A 16,276-nucleotide genomic window follows, 5' to 3' on the forward strand; every position below is an offset into this window, starting at 1 on the left:
AATTGACATTTTCGCAATCATGTCACTCACCGAACAAATTATCATTTTATGAAAATTCCACTCCACTTTGTGGGAACTCATTAGGATATTTTTACTATTCAAAAACGTGAAATTTTCCTGCTTTAAGTGAGTTCGTTCCAATTTTTTCATGTCATTTTGATCTAATATTGCATTCATTCACTTAGTCGAGGTCAGCAATTTATGCTATCACAACATACATTTTTCGTTTCGAAATCGCCTCCTATTATGTCTGTGGATGCTTCTAACTAGCTGATTAGTAACCATTACGTTCATTTTATCTATTCTTCCACGTGCATTACTACATTCTGCATCACTTATCACTCGAAAACGCTATTCGAGTACTGCAACTACTATTCTATACCCATCGCACTGTATATCAGAACATAGAGTTTAGAGCTAGTCTCTCAAAGATACACTCTTGTTCGTTACATCCAAGTCAGTCTCATACGTTGCCATCGCTAATCATATGTATTGGTATTTTTGTCATGCCTTGGTACGGTTTTGTAACAAGCGAGATCGAGCGCATCTCCCTCAAACCACACAAACCACTCAAGGCTTCATGACCAAAAAGGAATACGACTCTACGTACCTTGTCTACTCAGTCACTATTCTGTTCCTCTGGTCATTCTTCTACTAATATATATTCAACTATAACTCGGTGCATCTGTCATAACGCAGACGACAACGTTCACTGACTTCAAATTTTATGATTATTATCAAATGCAGTACAGCAACGAATATCACCCGTCGATGCAGATATCATTTCACGACTTGCCTATTATCATCCTACAAACGGGAACTACGAATTTAAATTCGAATTCACTCATCACTAGTCGATGCTATTTATTCTGCTGCGACTCAACAGAACATATATTTAACGTATTTCACTATTTCTGTCAGCATCACAGACCAATTTCTGTCATATTCTACTTTACTTATTTTCACGATTTATTTCTCTATCATACCCACAAACAATTTATTATTATTTTCACGATATTTTGAATCGCTCATACAGACGTGTTATTTTATCGTTCAGACAGTCATAGCATTAGTACATGTTAATTTTTTTGTACGCTCATCAATTTGCTCATATTCACATGCTAACATTTCCATTTTTGTCCGCGCCTTTTCGATATTCATGTATTCTTTTGCATAAGTATGACATTTTCATATAATACACACCCCTCATGTGACACTGTACATTATCGAGTGTTGTACAAATTTTTGTTTGCTACTTTTACAGTTAACGTTAACTACGCACCACTAGCTTAACCGAAGAAAAATACAGATGAAGAACGACTATAGCTTACAACCCGATGAAGAAGAGGCTTTAAGTAACACCAAGTCCACTACGGAAACTGCTACTATATTGGTTTGTCTAAAAGGAGACCCTATAATCAATCTATTTTTTATGCACTGTTGTTTCACAGAACTCCATAATTTCTGTGTCACAACAACGAGCCAGCTACATCACTACACCTCCAGCGTTTTCTCTAAACGCATGTCACTAGCCCAGACACACTATAGCACCTTCTGGGGAAAATTAACACAGATTTATCGGGCGGTAAAAATTTTTATTTTCTTATTACAGGTACGTTAGTGATAACGACTGAAAAAAACCCTTATGTTATTTCTTTAGTAAATCATATGATCATCAATCACTACATGGAGCGCGATTATTGCATCAAATATCACTATTTTCAAAGGACACTCAGTCGAAAAAAGTCACCTTTATGGTGTGACAGACAGTTTATCTCTAAAGGACATGAACACTCTGGTACAAAAACAAGATATCAATCTGGAAACCATGGACAAGACACAAGTAGACGACACATATTCAAAAACATGAAAATAGAACTCTAACTTGATTCTCAAACAAGTATAGACTCCCTTATTGGATTTTTCCATCATGTGTGACTTTTTAACGGGTAACGGCTGTCTTATTGTTCCTGAAGCTTGTCGGCGAAGAGTATGTCAACAGCTCCATGAGTTATAACAACCAGGGATCAGAGCTACAGAAAAACTCATCACGGCACATTTTGTTTGGCTAAAAATTGATGCTGGTGCAAAATTTTGGTCAAAACCTGCACACAGTGCTATCGCAGCAAGTTCAAACAGCAGTCAGTGCCATTGTGAAATTTCCATTACCCAACAGACAGTTCCAACAAGTTCGTCCAGTTATCGTCAGTCGACTCTCTTTCTCAAACGGAGAATAATTTCAAGAAGAATCCAAAAAGACACAAACCAGAAAACCCACTGTTTTCGTTGTTGCTCACTAAAATTTGTTTACGCTGTTCAATATATATCACCACTGAGTTCCAGCGCTCAATTCCGATCAAGGCCACTTGGTATGTTTTGGCTGCCGTTGAGGTATTAGTTGTGTAGATGTTCCTAGCATCCTAATTGTATAAGTTTTGGGTAGTGTTTTTGAATGTGTTACCGAGGAACCTGAGTTGTTGGCATGTTTTATTCAGTTTTTACGTATTTTCGACTTAGCTCTACTAATACGATATTACCCGATTTCTACCATCTCCCGATTTTGGGGTTTTCCATCGAACCATTTAAAAATTAGTCGTTTCTCCTTGCATTCGAAGAAATGTTTGTGGTAGGCATTGGACTTATGAGAATTCCGATGGCTTCTCAGTCAGTGGAAATTGTATGGAAAAACCTCAAAACTAGATTAGCTCGGCTAAACACGAATGTCCTGCGTCAAAAAGTATTTAAGTTATTCAAGGGATAATGATAATCGACACTTTCTTCACATATCAGAATATTGTACTTTGAGGATTGATAAACTACTGAGGCTGATAAAAGTTTGCACGTTCCTAGTTGAATGCTTTTTAAATTAAATACTTGTATTTAGTTGCAAGATTGTCTTCATCCACTGCATTATCCATTAATTTTCAGCTTCGCATGTTTATCTGACCTGGTTTTTACAATCACGGTATTTTGTGTGATGAAGTAGTTTATTACTATGTCGTCGCGACGTGATTCCTGTTTAAGATTTAGTAAACCTCACCATTCTTGGAAAAACTTATACAAAGTTGAAGGTGACCCTATTGGACGGTATGTTTACTTTTGGATTAAAAGTTTGTATAGTGGTTATGCCGGGAAAGTTTACAAAATTACTACTGGTAACATGGAGCTACTGGATCCTTTGATAGTGACGAAGTCCCAGCTCACAGCAACAATGTATTCAGAAAGTGCTTATACTGGGCCCGGAGAATATTTAGCTTGCAAAGTCATCCGTAGGTTTCGTGGAGGAAAGGATACTATTGCAAAAATTACCTCTGAAGTTCAAGCTATGGTCAGTTTGCAAAGAAATCATCTTAATACTTATCATAACTCTGTGTATAATAAGCCATCTGAAAAACCTTCCAGAATTTGTAACCATCAAGTTCCTCCTAAATCAGCCTCACCTAAGCTGTTTGCAGTTTATAAAGACTCAATGGAAGTTGCTATTATCATGGAGTAGTAAGTTTTTGGCGTAATTAAATGTATCGATTGATAGACCAGTTATTGTGCTGAAAGTTTGAATATAATTCATATCAAAGCTTTTTACAATCTGATTAAATATTTATCAACATTTTCAATATTATTGCATTTGGTTTTATAAATTGCCACTTAAGATTCTAGTACAGATGTGTTTCGTATGAACTTGCCAACTTCCTACCTGCATGAACATGTATTGAATCATTTTTCCGAATTAGCTTTCTAAGAAACATAAATCTAGCTTGGATGGTATTATAGCTCATAGACATTGAAAGTATCACCACGTAAATTTATGCAACATTGGAATCTCATTACGAGTGTCTTAATTTTAATGTATGTATTGGTATTCTGTAAATTTTTATGTTCACTACCTATCAAGTTACTTATGCTGAAACCAGGTTAAAAAATAGTAGGATTCTCCTGACATATTGCAAGTCTTGAGGCCTTTAAATAAAAATATTTATGACTTCTTGTTCTCGAAACGAAAATACTAAATCAACATAACTGTGAAATAAAGCTCTACTCAGACGTTTCATTTTCCTTTTCAGTTTTAGTCACTCTTAATGTTGTTTTTTTTTCTGTCGAAAACTCTTGTGATACCGTATTTCGCCTTTCATGAGGAACTTTATCAATATTTCTGCGGAACAGACTTTGTCAAAATAGTTACGAGTGATTTGCCGCCTAGAATACTATGGAATCGAAAACAGCATGTTTCAAAATTATTCAAAAGATATTATCGCCTTGGTATCCCACGTTAATTAGTTCGGAGTTGATTTTGTAGATATAGTATAGAGCTCATAAGTAAGAAATAAAACAATTCATATGATTGAAAAAGACCCTACAGATACAATTTCGAAGTGAAATTGCTTATTTATGTCTGTTACCCCTCATGGAGGAGCATAGTCCGTCCACTACCAGCATTCTCCATCCAACCTTGTCCTGGGAGATCCTTTTCATGTCCGCTTCCAATTCCCGACTCATTATGTTCTTTTGTCTATCACTTTTCCCGTTTCCACTCATTATTCGAAGTCGGGGCTTGCCCCGTGATGCAGTTTGATGATTTCCGTAATGTATGTCCTATCCGTCTCCATCGTCTCTTCCTAATTTTCTCTTCAGCTGGAAGCTGGTTTTTTCCCTCCCACAGTAGGCTGTTGCTAATGGTATCCGGCCAACGGACACTGAATATCTTGCGTAGACAACTGATTATAAATACTTGTACCTTTTTGACGATGGTTGTAGAAGTTCTCCAAGTTTCATCTCCGTACAGTGAAACTATCTTGACGTTCGTATTGAGGATTGTGACTTTCTGAATGTTTTCGTAATGCAACTATGACCTATCTGGTTCTGTATAGTGTGATCTGGTGAGACCCATGTAGCTTTTTAATTACGTTTGTGTGGGAATGTTGTACCGCCTATAACCATTTTGTCAAATGCAGATAAATTTGCAAGTCTGTAATCATTCTCATTTCTTTCTCCCAGTACATGTCGTCCCATGATATTTTCATACCCAGTGTTGTACCATTCTGACTTTGGAGTCTAGGTCTCTTAATAGAATAGTCAAGTTCCTTCCCGAGCACTTCTCTACGCTTAGTTGCAGTTTCTCATAAAACTGGTCTTTATTATCTTTGCTGCTATCATTGGAGGGTGCATAGCACTGGATAATATTTATTACGATCCTCTCCTTCTTTGTTTTGAAAGATGCTTTGATGATCCTGGATCCATGAGTTTTGAATAGGGAGTGAAGTAGTCGAACGCGTCAACAACTTTACTTATCTTGGAACTCTGATCAGCACTAATGGGTTAGTGTGTGGCGAAATCTCGGCACGGATTCAGAAGGCTCATTTGGCTTTTGCGAACATACGTCACCACCTATGGCAAACGCGTGATATCCGTCTATCAATTAAAGGACGAGTATATTGCGCCGTAGTTTGTTCTGTTCTAATTTACGGCCGCGAAACGTGGCCATTAAGAGTAGAAGATACCCGTAAGATACTAGTATTTGATGACAGATGCCTTAGAAATATTGCTTTTGTCTGCTGGTATGACCGGGTAAATAATAGTGAGGTTAGACGCAGGGTATTATTGAATGATGATAAATCAGTTGATGAGGTTGTGAATCTTCATCGAGTGAGATGGTTGGGCTACGTGTTACGTATGCCTGAACACCGATTACCACGAAATGCAATGCTAACGGGTGTTGGAGATGGTTGGAAGAAAGTAAGGGGCGACCAAACCAAAACGTGGCATCAGTTCATGAAGTCACAAACTTCTGGTGTGAGTCATGTTGGTAGATGCAGACTACTTCGTTGGTGTCCGCATGACTATCGTAACCAATGATTGTAGACTGTTTGTGACATTGCTTAGAATCGATCACAATGGCGTCGGTGTATATACTCTCTGTCCCATGGTAGCCGGTGACCACCAATAGGTTCATACAACTTTTGTTCCCTCAGGATCCTGGAGATCATGTGCACCATTGATTTGGAATCAGGGTTTCCCAACTCCTCTGGGTGGATCCTCCATATTCAGCAACCCGGTTAAAGCACCGAACATTCGCTTCTAAACATCTCAAATTCGTAAACATTACCCCCTCTCTGCGAGAAGGCAGTGAGTGGGACTTCCCTGACAGTGGCTGTATACGCGTGGCCATATGAGAGCGTCTGGAGATGGAGAGTGGACTCACCCCACTCTCGGCCTTACCAGGGCATTTGAGATTCTCATCCGAAAAGTGTTTGTCGTGTTTCTTAAACAATATCAGTGTAGCTCCTTGCATGAGATAAGCGTTTTCCTCGTGATCAGAGTACAACAGCATCTTCCGAATCTAATATTTTCTGTTCAGCTAGGGTCCAATGTGTTTCGCTTACTCTGAGCACCACCATGTTGTATATCCTCATTTCCGTAGCTATTTGATAGGTCCTCCTGGTATCCCACATTATCCGGACTTCCCATGTATCTATATTAATTGTTGCTGTAGTTGTCAAAAAGAAAATCGGTTTTGTGATTTCCAAGAAATCGCGATTTTCTCCATAAAAGGCGTCATAATTCCTCTGAACCAAGATCGTTTAACTCGGGGGATGGAGTTTAAATGGTATAAATTGTTTATTCCGGTTAGCGTTTTTTCTGGCAAGGTTTTTTCTATGAGGTTGGGTTGCTGACCCCATGCCCAACCCTCCTTCTTTATCCGAGCTTGTTTATTTTTATTATTTATTTATTTGAACACATAAATATTGGTACAAGAGGGCACCAAATATATATGCGCCACACAAAACAATGAGAGTTCGAAGAGAAAAAAATAAGGTAAGGAGCGTAAAAAAAGGACATTAACAAACAGATCAATGTAAGGTAGTGTAATAATAATAATAATGGGGGAAACGGAAAGGTATAATCAGAAGAAATCTTTCGGTTAAGGAGGAAACAACCATTTTTTAATGAAGAAAGTAAAAGAAGGTTACAGCAGGATCGCCACTGTCTCCTATTCTGAGCCATGTCTGATAACGTCTTTAGCCATTGTGTTGCACCATCTCTCGGACCACCTCTCCGCTTTTTCCAACCAGTCCCAGCGTCGGCAAATAATGCACGACGTGGAATTCTCTGGGATGACATTCGTAGAACATGTCGAAGCCACCGAAGTCGGTGTTTCAAGATGGTGACGTCGATTGCATTATCGTCTCTGTGACCGAACACACGATGCCGAACCTCTGCATTACTAACATGGTGTTGCCACTGGATGTCAGCAATCCTTCGGAGACAACGACGATCGAACACAGAGAGTCGTCTAACATCCTCAACTCAGAGAGGGCAGGTTTCACAAGCATAGAGCAAAACTGCTCTCACCGACGCGTTGTAGATCCGACCTTTTACAGCCAGACTAACATCACGAAGGTGACAAAGATGGCCCAGATTGGCATAAGCCGCTCTGGCTTTCACTATACATGCGTTGATTTCATCACTCACGCCACCACCAGCACTTATGCTGGTGGGATTCTTCAAACCTTCCGAATTTGTTTACTTTAAAACATATAGCATTAAATTTTTAAAACGTTTTAATATCTGTAGATTCCTGATAATAATAATTGAACGATACAGCGTGTCATAACTTTGTAAATTTCAGCATTAGTCATTGAGATAGGATAGCAGCAAATTATTTCCGCCGTAGTTATCAAATATATAATGTGAAGATGTAAAATGTTTTCTCTCGGAGGAAGATAATTATTTATCTACTGATTTCATGAGATGGCATACAAAACTCTCATTTTTGTTCTAGGTTCTACATTGACCATAATTTAAACCAAACTTGGCCAAGACAGAAATTGCAACCAACCGATTTAATTAAGTTTTCCCGTTTATTTTGACGGCTCGCAACGAACAGACTATTGACAATAATTCAGTTTGTAAATTGTATGGACATACAAATTACATGTCATATAATGAAAATCTGATTTGTCCATTGTAATTCAAATTGCTTATGAATTCGGTATAAAGTTTGCGCGATTAAAATTTATTTTACAGTTCTATATTTGTAGCTGATTAAATGTATAAATATAGATTTATGACTGCCACCTATCAGTATAGGTTAGTTCAGCTAATCAGTTGACCACTATCTAAGTTTTAAATAACACTAATGGGGATTTGTTCTATTTTCTAATTTACATCTAAATATTACGTTTTTCCCGTGTTTGTACCAATGATTATTCATTTTCTTTTGAAGTGCTAGTGGTGGATCTTTATACGACTTGTGTAGATCTGCTTACCCATATGACTTTGCTGCTAGTTCAACCAGTTCTCCTTGCGGTGATTTATCCATTCCTAATTCTGGTGTTTCTAATTCACACACAACAATCCCACAGTCGAAACACCCTGGTTCATTTGATGGATTGTCTGAATCATATATTCGTCAACTACTAATCAGCATCCTTGAAGCTTTGGTCTACATGCATGATAATCTTAGGATGGTTCACCTAGATGTTAAGGTAGGTTTGGAAAAACATCGAAATACAGTTTCTGTTAATTTTAAATGCTTTTGGCTTCAATAAAACTAGGATGCACTTCACATTGTCAAGATGTGTATAATTTTGCTTTAACTAAATAGTTATCACGAGTGGAGTTGGACGATTTCGAGTTTTATCACAAATCAGTCGAAAATTAAAATGTAGAATATTGGATTCCGACTCAGTAGTCTACTGGCTAAGCATCTACTTTAAGATAGGGTGGTTCTTGATCCGTGCCCTGCAAAAAGTTGTGAGTAGTCAGAAGTAATAAGTTCGATACTAAAGCAAACAACCCATTCTGTGCTTCTTGGTCTTCAGTATACCCCAGTTTGTATGAATCCGTAATAAAAGCCACCTACAAATTTAAATAATCTTTATAAAAAGTTTCGTCAAAAATACAATCGAATACTTCTGTTCACCATTTAGAACTTATTTTCATACAAAAATTAGTCAACATAAAAATTGTTAATTAAAGAGGATAGCCAAGGCCAAAGTAATAATGTTTAGTTATTTTTATTTGAAAATCCTTTTGGTGATATATAGACCCTTTTTACTTATAATTTTGTATTACATTTTCAGTAAACTATAATTTCATATTATCGATGGCGAATATCTAGTAGATCTTGTTATACTGAATGCGATCCAGTACTCACTCTGAATCCGATTGTTTACTATCACTATTATAATCATCAGTTTTAATTACACTGTTATTTTCATATTATCGATGATTATTAACATAAGTTCAAAGTACAAGACTTAGGTTAAATATATGAATTCTTTTCGGTCATTTTTACTTATCATAATGATCATAATCATCATCTTTATCAGCATTACAACAGAAAATTTATTCACTCCATATTACTAAAAGGTATAAACATTCCATTCTAGGTCATTGTGAATATGTTAATTTTGCCCATAAATATTTTTTTCATTTTTAAACTTTACAAAGTTTGACCTCCCATCGTTAAAAAAATATTTAGGCATTTCAGTTGTATAATTGTTTAACTATGGGATAAGTTGTCGAAAAATATATTGTGCTCATCACGTAAGCAGATTGAATTCTGTTTAAGGTTGTGGATATACTCAATCAATCATAAGCAACGTATAACCTGAGACATACTTGAATTGCTCCAAGTTGACATATCGAATCAGCGCAGTAAGATGCAGCTATAATGATAAATGTCAGAGTAGTAGTAGTAGTAGTAACAGTATCAGTGGTAGTAGAAAAGGTTAAACATAAATAAGTTTATAAGTTTATATAAAATAATAGTATTGTGAAATGTAAACAGATTTTATATAATTAGTGAATCTATTAGTGTTTTCTACGAGTTATTCTGCCTATGAACTGAAAAATCAACGATATATAAGTTCATCTCTATGAACATATATAATACGTCCTGTCAAACTCTTATGAAGACCGAAATGAATTTCTAAGGGTTCTCACATTTTCCTTGGTTAGGGTAAAGATTAGGGGTTTATAATTGAAATTTTTATCATGAGCTATAATGCAAAAATGCTCTGTAGTCATATGGATGATTATGTTTCGCACAAAAAATGAAAGAGATGCTATATACTTTATTCGTCCATAAAACATCATGTCACCTGCTTAAGGTTGGTCTCAGGATTAAGCGTTTATAATTAGGATTTAGAGTCAGTGTCAGGCTGTTATATGCAATGCACATAGGCAAAACTGAGTATTTGGCACGTGTAATATATATATATATATATATATATATATATATATATATATATATGATGTGGGCTACTTATGTGGAGAGGCAAGTATTATGTAACAGGAAGTGGAAGTAGAATGCTTACCAGCAGAAGAATGAAATAAAGAGGGGGGAAGGGAAACGGAGAGAATTCAGAATAACAACAGGATCGGAAGAATAATGAAGTGTGTAAGGGACAACTAAAGGAAGATATGTGAATGATGTATTTAATTTATGGTTTTCATATTTTCCAAAGGCATTGTGTGCTTTCGCATAAAACGAGGAGTTGGTTTTCTCCACCAATTCTTCGTTCACTACATATGCACATCAAATTCAAGGTTTCTGCTCTCGATTTTAAAGGGAATTATTTTTGTACTAGTCAAATGTTATTACTATCCAGTTGCCCAAACTGAAGTAGATAAAAGTGAGATTGGGACTTGAAACCTTAATGGTTCAAAGCCTCTGCCAGGGAAGTCCTACTCACTGCCTTCTCGAGGTAGGGGTGTTGTTTACGAAATTGAGAGGACGGAAAGCGAATGTCCGGCGCTTTAACCGGGTTGGTGGACATGGAGACTCCACCTAGGGGAGTTGGAAAACCCTGATTCCAAACCAACGGTGCACATGGGCTCCAGTATCCTGTAGAAACCAATGGCGTATGAACCAATGGTTGGTCGCCGGCTACCATGGGACTACATCTCCTTACGATGCTCCACTGCCTTGTGGACCAGACCTTTAGGTCGAAGGCTCGGGATGTGGCCTCCTTAGAAAACCACCTGCTTTGGTCTAGGCACTCGGGCAGTATCATATCCCTCACACATATCAATGATAACTGCTACTGGCCTCATTGTTATTGTGTAGCGCATATGTATTTGGTGACCCATTGTACCAATGTTTATGTGTTCAAATAAATAAGTCGATAGGAAACCGTGGACTTAATTTTCATGCTATTCAGTACTTGTTAGCAAGGTGTACCTGTAATCCCAAGGGAACTAAGAATAACCTCGCACATGATATTGATCGCTATTCAGTGACCAACCTATTGCAAATCCATGTCAGTCTTATAGAAGGTACATCGTGGCTCGGATAGCTCAGTGGTAACGTCTCTGAATGTGAATTTGGGTTACACAAGGTCGAAACTGTCAGGGAGCACCTATTCCCTTGATATTAAAGGTACACCTTACTGACGAGTGTCAAATATCATGAAACATTAGTTAATGTTTTCCTATCGACTACCTCCAACCACCATCTTATCGTGCGACATATTTGTTGGGATCAGATGAATGATTTAAAATGAATTGTTTACACCCACTTGATGTTCCGTATTAGTTGAATGAGCCAGTGCGCAACTTTTAACTGATTTTAGTAGTCTCTTACTTAACGAGACAATGCGATGGACCTGGATACTTGTGGGTTCGATGTAACTGACTTTGTAGGGGCAGTTGAATTGGTAAATGCACATAGTTGAAGCGAAGAACGGTTCGAATTTCCGGTATCGATTTTATTATTATTGTTAAACACATATATTGGCGTAGAGCCATGATGAAAAACCATTTGTAACAAAATATTTCTTCTCTTTATTCGTCTTATTTAAATAATTAATGTGCTATAGGGTTGTTATATTTGATAAATATCAACTTTAATGTTAGAAAGTAATCAATATTTCACCCATCTACCTACTTATTTTTTTATTAAAGGCTGAAAATCTTTTACTGCGTCAACCCTATCCGTCTACTGATGTATTTTTCACAGATTTCGGTTTAGCGACCATATTAACTGAAGGTAAACAACATCGAGAGCTTGCAGGAACTCCTGATTATGTTGGTAAGTGCATTTATATTTTGTCCTCACTCTTTCAAAATTAATATTGATTTTTTTGTGAGCTTTCTGTGAGTACTTCACTTGTTAGATTGATAGTGAAATAACGAAGAGGATATAGTCATAAGTTTAACATTTTTAGTGCTGTTGTGTTCTTGTAGCTGTATTGGTTAATCGTTCAACTTTCATTGCTCTTCTGAGCAACATAAGTAGCGCCTACTTCTTGTAGAAGATCATCAATAACAAATTGTTTTTTATCCTTATGTCATATCAGTACTATATTGACTCATGATTTAAGTATGATGTACGCTACTCACAACACTACTTGTAAGCAGTGTGTAGTGGAACGCGACTTTGGAGCTGTCAGTCATCAGACGGAGAGAAGAAGAGGATCACAACGTCAAAAACACGGTTTAAGCAGAATACTTGAAGACCTGACGAGAAGACAGTTCACATTGCAGAACGCACCGGAAGATGCAAATAGATGACCAAACTTACTTACTTACTTACGCCTGTTACTCCCAATGGAGCATAAGCCGCCGACCAGCATTCTCCAACCCACTCTGTCCTGGGCCTTCTTTTCTAGTTCCATCCAATTCTTGTTCATTTTTCTCATGTCTATTTCCATTTCTCGGCGTAATGTGTTCTTTGGTCTTCCTCTTTTCCTTTGGCCTTGAGGATTCCATGTGAGGGCTTGTCTTATGACGCAGTTGGGTGCTTTCCTCAATGTGTGTCCTATCCACTTTCAGCGCTTCTTCCTAATTCCCTCCTCCACTGGGATCTGGTTTGTTCTCTCCCACAGTACGTTGTTGCTAATAGTGTCCGGCCAACGGATCCGAAGTATTTTGCGTAGACAACTGTTAATAAACACCTGTATTTTCTGGATGATGGCTTTCGTAGTTCTCCAGGTTTCTGCCCCATACAGTAGAACTGTCTTGACATTTGTATTGAAAATTCTGACCTTGGTGTTGGTTGACAGTTGCTTTAATAGATGACCAAAAGCTATCTATATTTACTATGCAAACACTTTGTAATCTCTTGCAGTTAACGTTCATTCATTTTGCTAATTGTATTGTTCTACATATGTATATATATTTTTCTGTCGAAATTTCTACGACTTTATCATTTCAGGTTAGTCTTTATAAACACTGACTAAATATTTTTCTTAATATGAATTGATTTATGTATTTAACCATTATAACACTCACATTATATTGAAAGTGTTTATATTAATGTATTATCGAAGTACTTCAGTTTTTCCCATTTTCTATATCGCACTTATAACATTTATCAAAAGTAGATTTTGAAATTATTTTTAACTAATAATCTAATGTGAGACATTAAAGACGACAAATGTTGTACTTGTAAAATCTCAGCAAAAGAATTTAAAGTAAATCTACTTCAAAATTCTTTCGCTGAGATTTTACATGTACAACATTCTTTCTCTTTAATGTCTCACATTAACTTGGCGCCAAAATATTGTGAAACTTTTCGTTCAAATTTAGACGAAAGTTCTTATTTAGTAATCTAATGGTTTACATTCAAAGTTGGTATTAGTTTTCAATAAGTTATTTTAATACAATAAGACCAAAATCATTATGTTAATTTGCTTCAATATATATATATACTACTTAAACAGTGGACAAATGTTATAAATGTTGTAAATGTTGTAAAACTGATTACTACTTATCGATCATTTGCACTTTCTTTTTTCACCACAATTTCGATATGCATCATATATTTTAAGTATTGAGATGCAGCTTTACTTATCCTACATTCAATGTTCTGTACAGTATGTGTATTGTAATTAGTATCATTGCATTGTTTAACGTTTGAATATCTGAAAACTAACGAACTGAATACTGTAACTGGAAGTTGAATTTGCAATATGCATAAATTCCGTTTTTTTTAGAATATTAAAGTATAATTATGAATGAGATTTCTTTCATTACTCAGTGATTCTTATCATCATCACCATCAATGTTTATATTGAAATATATGTATTCGTAAGAACTTTCAATGAAATGTGGGTAAACTATAATGTAGGGCACAAGCGTAGAATGACGTTAAAGTTATCCTTTAATTTTGATATTCAATGTTAACCAATGAACAAATTTACTTACTTCTGTTATTTCTCGTAGAGGAGCATAGGCCACCAACCAGAGAGTCTGTGTAAATCAAATTATTTTACTATAGAAGTAAATAAACCTGTTAAAATTTAATGGTTTTAAGAAGTGTTTATTATCAGTTTTCCGAATAGTTAATACCTCTAAGAAAAAAACACAATTAAATTATCATACATATATGTGTATATCAAGTTTGTTTTTCAGCTGATACTTTGTCCAGTAGTTAGATTGATTGAACTTTATAACTTGTAAAGTGTAATTGTTATCAGCATAGAATTGAAAAAGTAAAATAAACAATTTCTATGAAATAGTCAATTATACCTCTCTAAACTAATTACACCACATGAATATCTATCTATCTATATTTTTCTTCATGTTATGTTAGTAGAATTTCGAATTCTTTTTTTCTAGTTACGAAATCAAAACCCAGTCTATTTATTATGGGATATATACATATACATAAATGCTATACAATGATAAGTGTATTTGGTAACTTGTGACCTCGGTAAACAGTTGAAAGAATAACTGTTTGAAATCATGAGTCAATTGAAGCTAGACCACCATGGAAAACCTGGAAGCACTGGATGGATGTTTCGTCCTAGTATGGGACTCCTCAGCAGTGCGCATCCATGATCCCGCCCCCCGCGATCTAGTGAGAAGTTGTTACCAGTGGAGTTCAACCAGGTCTGTTGAGAGATAGGAACTCACTGAAGACAATGGTGTACGGTGGCGCAACTTTGTGGACTGGTTGAAGTTAGACATTAACATTGTTGGATGCCGGCTCAGTGGCCTAGTTAGTTAGGCGTTCGAGTGAGAGACTGATAGGTCCTGGGTCGTGGATGCGCACTGCTGAGGAGTCCCATACTATGAGAAAACGGCCGTCCAGTGCTTACAGGTTTTCCATGGTGGTCTAGCTTCAATTGACTCATGATTTCAACCAGTGAAATTTCTAAAAATCTCCACAAAACCCATTCTGAAAGAATAACTAACAAGAACTTTAAAAATATGTAAATTTATGACTCGTCAGTTGAATGTACCTACATCCCAGTAGTTGATGTTCAATCCGGAACTCGAACCCATTGCCATTCGCTCCAAATGCCATCACATTATTTACTTAACTACTGAGTTCAGAAAGCTATTAGCTTGTGCAATGGGATGAAGTTTTAATTCAGTTTTGTATTGGTTGTTTGGGTTATCCCATTGATGTTTAGGACTGCAATTGATCAGTTTCATCTAAATTTATACATACTAAATGAAATACAAAGTAATAAATTAAACAAGATAATAATAGGCATTCATCTTTTCTAATTGTTCAATATTTCTATTTCTATGAAATTTGAATTATAGCGAATTGAAATTTTTAAAAGCATGATAATATATATCTTAGATGTTATAAACTGGATTACTTCAGTAACATCAGTAGCATTCCTCAAGTTCTTTTGATATTATTAATACTTTTTTAAACGATATTCGTAAAAGACTGTAGAATGTTCTTTCACATAAGGTATACATTTACAATATTCAGTCTATTCAATCTATTTAAACCCTTGCTATACTATACGAATATGTCTTCACAATATAACTTCCAACCAAACCCTTTAGTGTAAGTAATTTAAACCCATTATGTAATTATGATTTTAAATATCACAGGTTGTAAGCAACTGACGAGAACCAAGGAAATCAAAATGAGTTCATGCTATTGTGCTAGAATGTTTGTTCTTGTTCTTTTCAAAACGATAAAGGGAACTATGTGTGAGAAACTAGTATCTTAGATTCCACTGTTAACTACAGTCCACCTATTCTAATACAGAAAGAACTACTTAAAATCATTTTCCTTCTTATCTTTTTGTTCTAAAATAAGTTTTCTTTTTCTTCCTGTCAAATAGGTCATCGTTTCTTTTATGACTTTTACCCCTGTCAATTATCATGTGACAAAATCAGCAATCAGAATACCTACTTATATGACCTTAAGGCAAGGGACTAGGTTTTTTCATTTGATTAAAGAACATACTTATATACGAATTATTAAGAGAATAGTAAGCATGATGGTATGTCTTGAATAGTTGTGGTTCTGTAGGTCACTCACTCTACAATGGAATTAAAGCCTCATCATATCAAAAAG

General features: G+C 36.0%; 1 protein-coding gene across 2 annotated transcripts in view; it reads left to right on the forward strand.

Moving 5' to 3' along the window:
- The first annotated feature begins 2,332 nt into the window (after positions 1-2,332).
- The window catches only part of STK17A (Serine/threonine-protein kinase 17A), a 54,566-nt gene continuing 40,622 nt past the window's right edge, over positions 2,333-16,276 (forward strand). The window contains exons 1-5 of one of the 2 annotated variants that reach the window (XM_051209922.1): positions 2,333-2,391; positions 2,929-3,087; positions 3,121-3,495; positions 8,222-8,483; positions 11,908-12,034. In XM_051209922.1, coding sequence (XP_051075409.1) covers positions 2,996-3,087; positions 3,121-3,495; positions 8,222-8,483; positions 11,908-12,034 — 856 coding nt within the window. In that variant the 5' untranslated portion in view covers positions 2,333-2,391; positions 2,929-2,995. Of the gene's footprint in view, positions 2,392-2,928; positions 3,496-8,221; positions 8,484-11,907; positions 12,035-16,276 lie in introns of both variants that reach the window. The other variant, XM_051209921.1, reaches the window with a different exon arrangement.

This window comes from Schistosoma haematobium, chromosome 1 (assembly GCF_000699445.3).
Source record: "Schistosoma haematobium chromosome 1, whole genome shotgun sequence".
In the NCBI taxonomy this organism is placed as follows: Eukaryota; Metazoa; Platyhelminthes; class Trematoda; order Strigeidida; family Schistosomatidae; genus Schistosoma; species Schistosoma haematobium.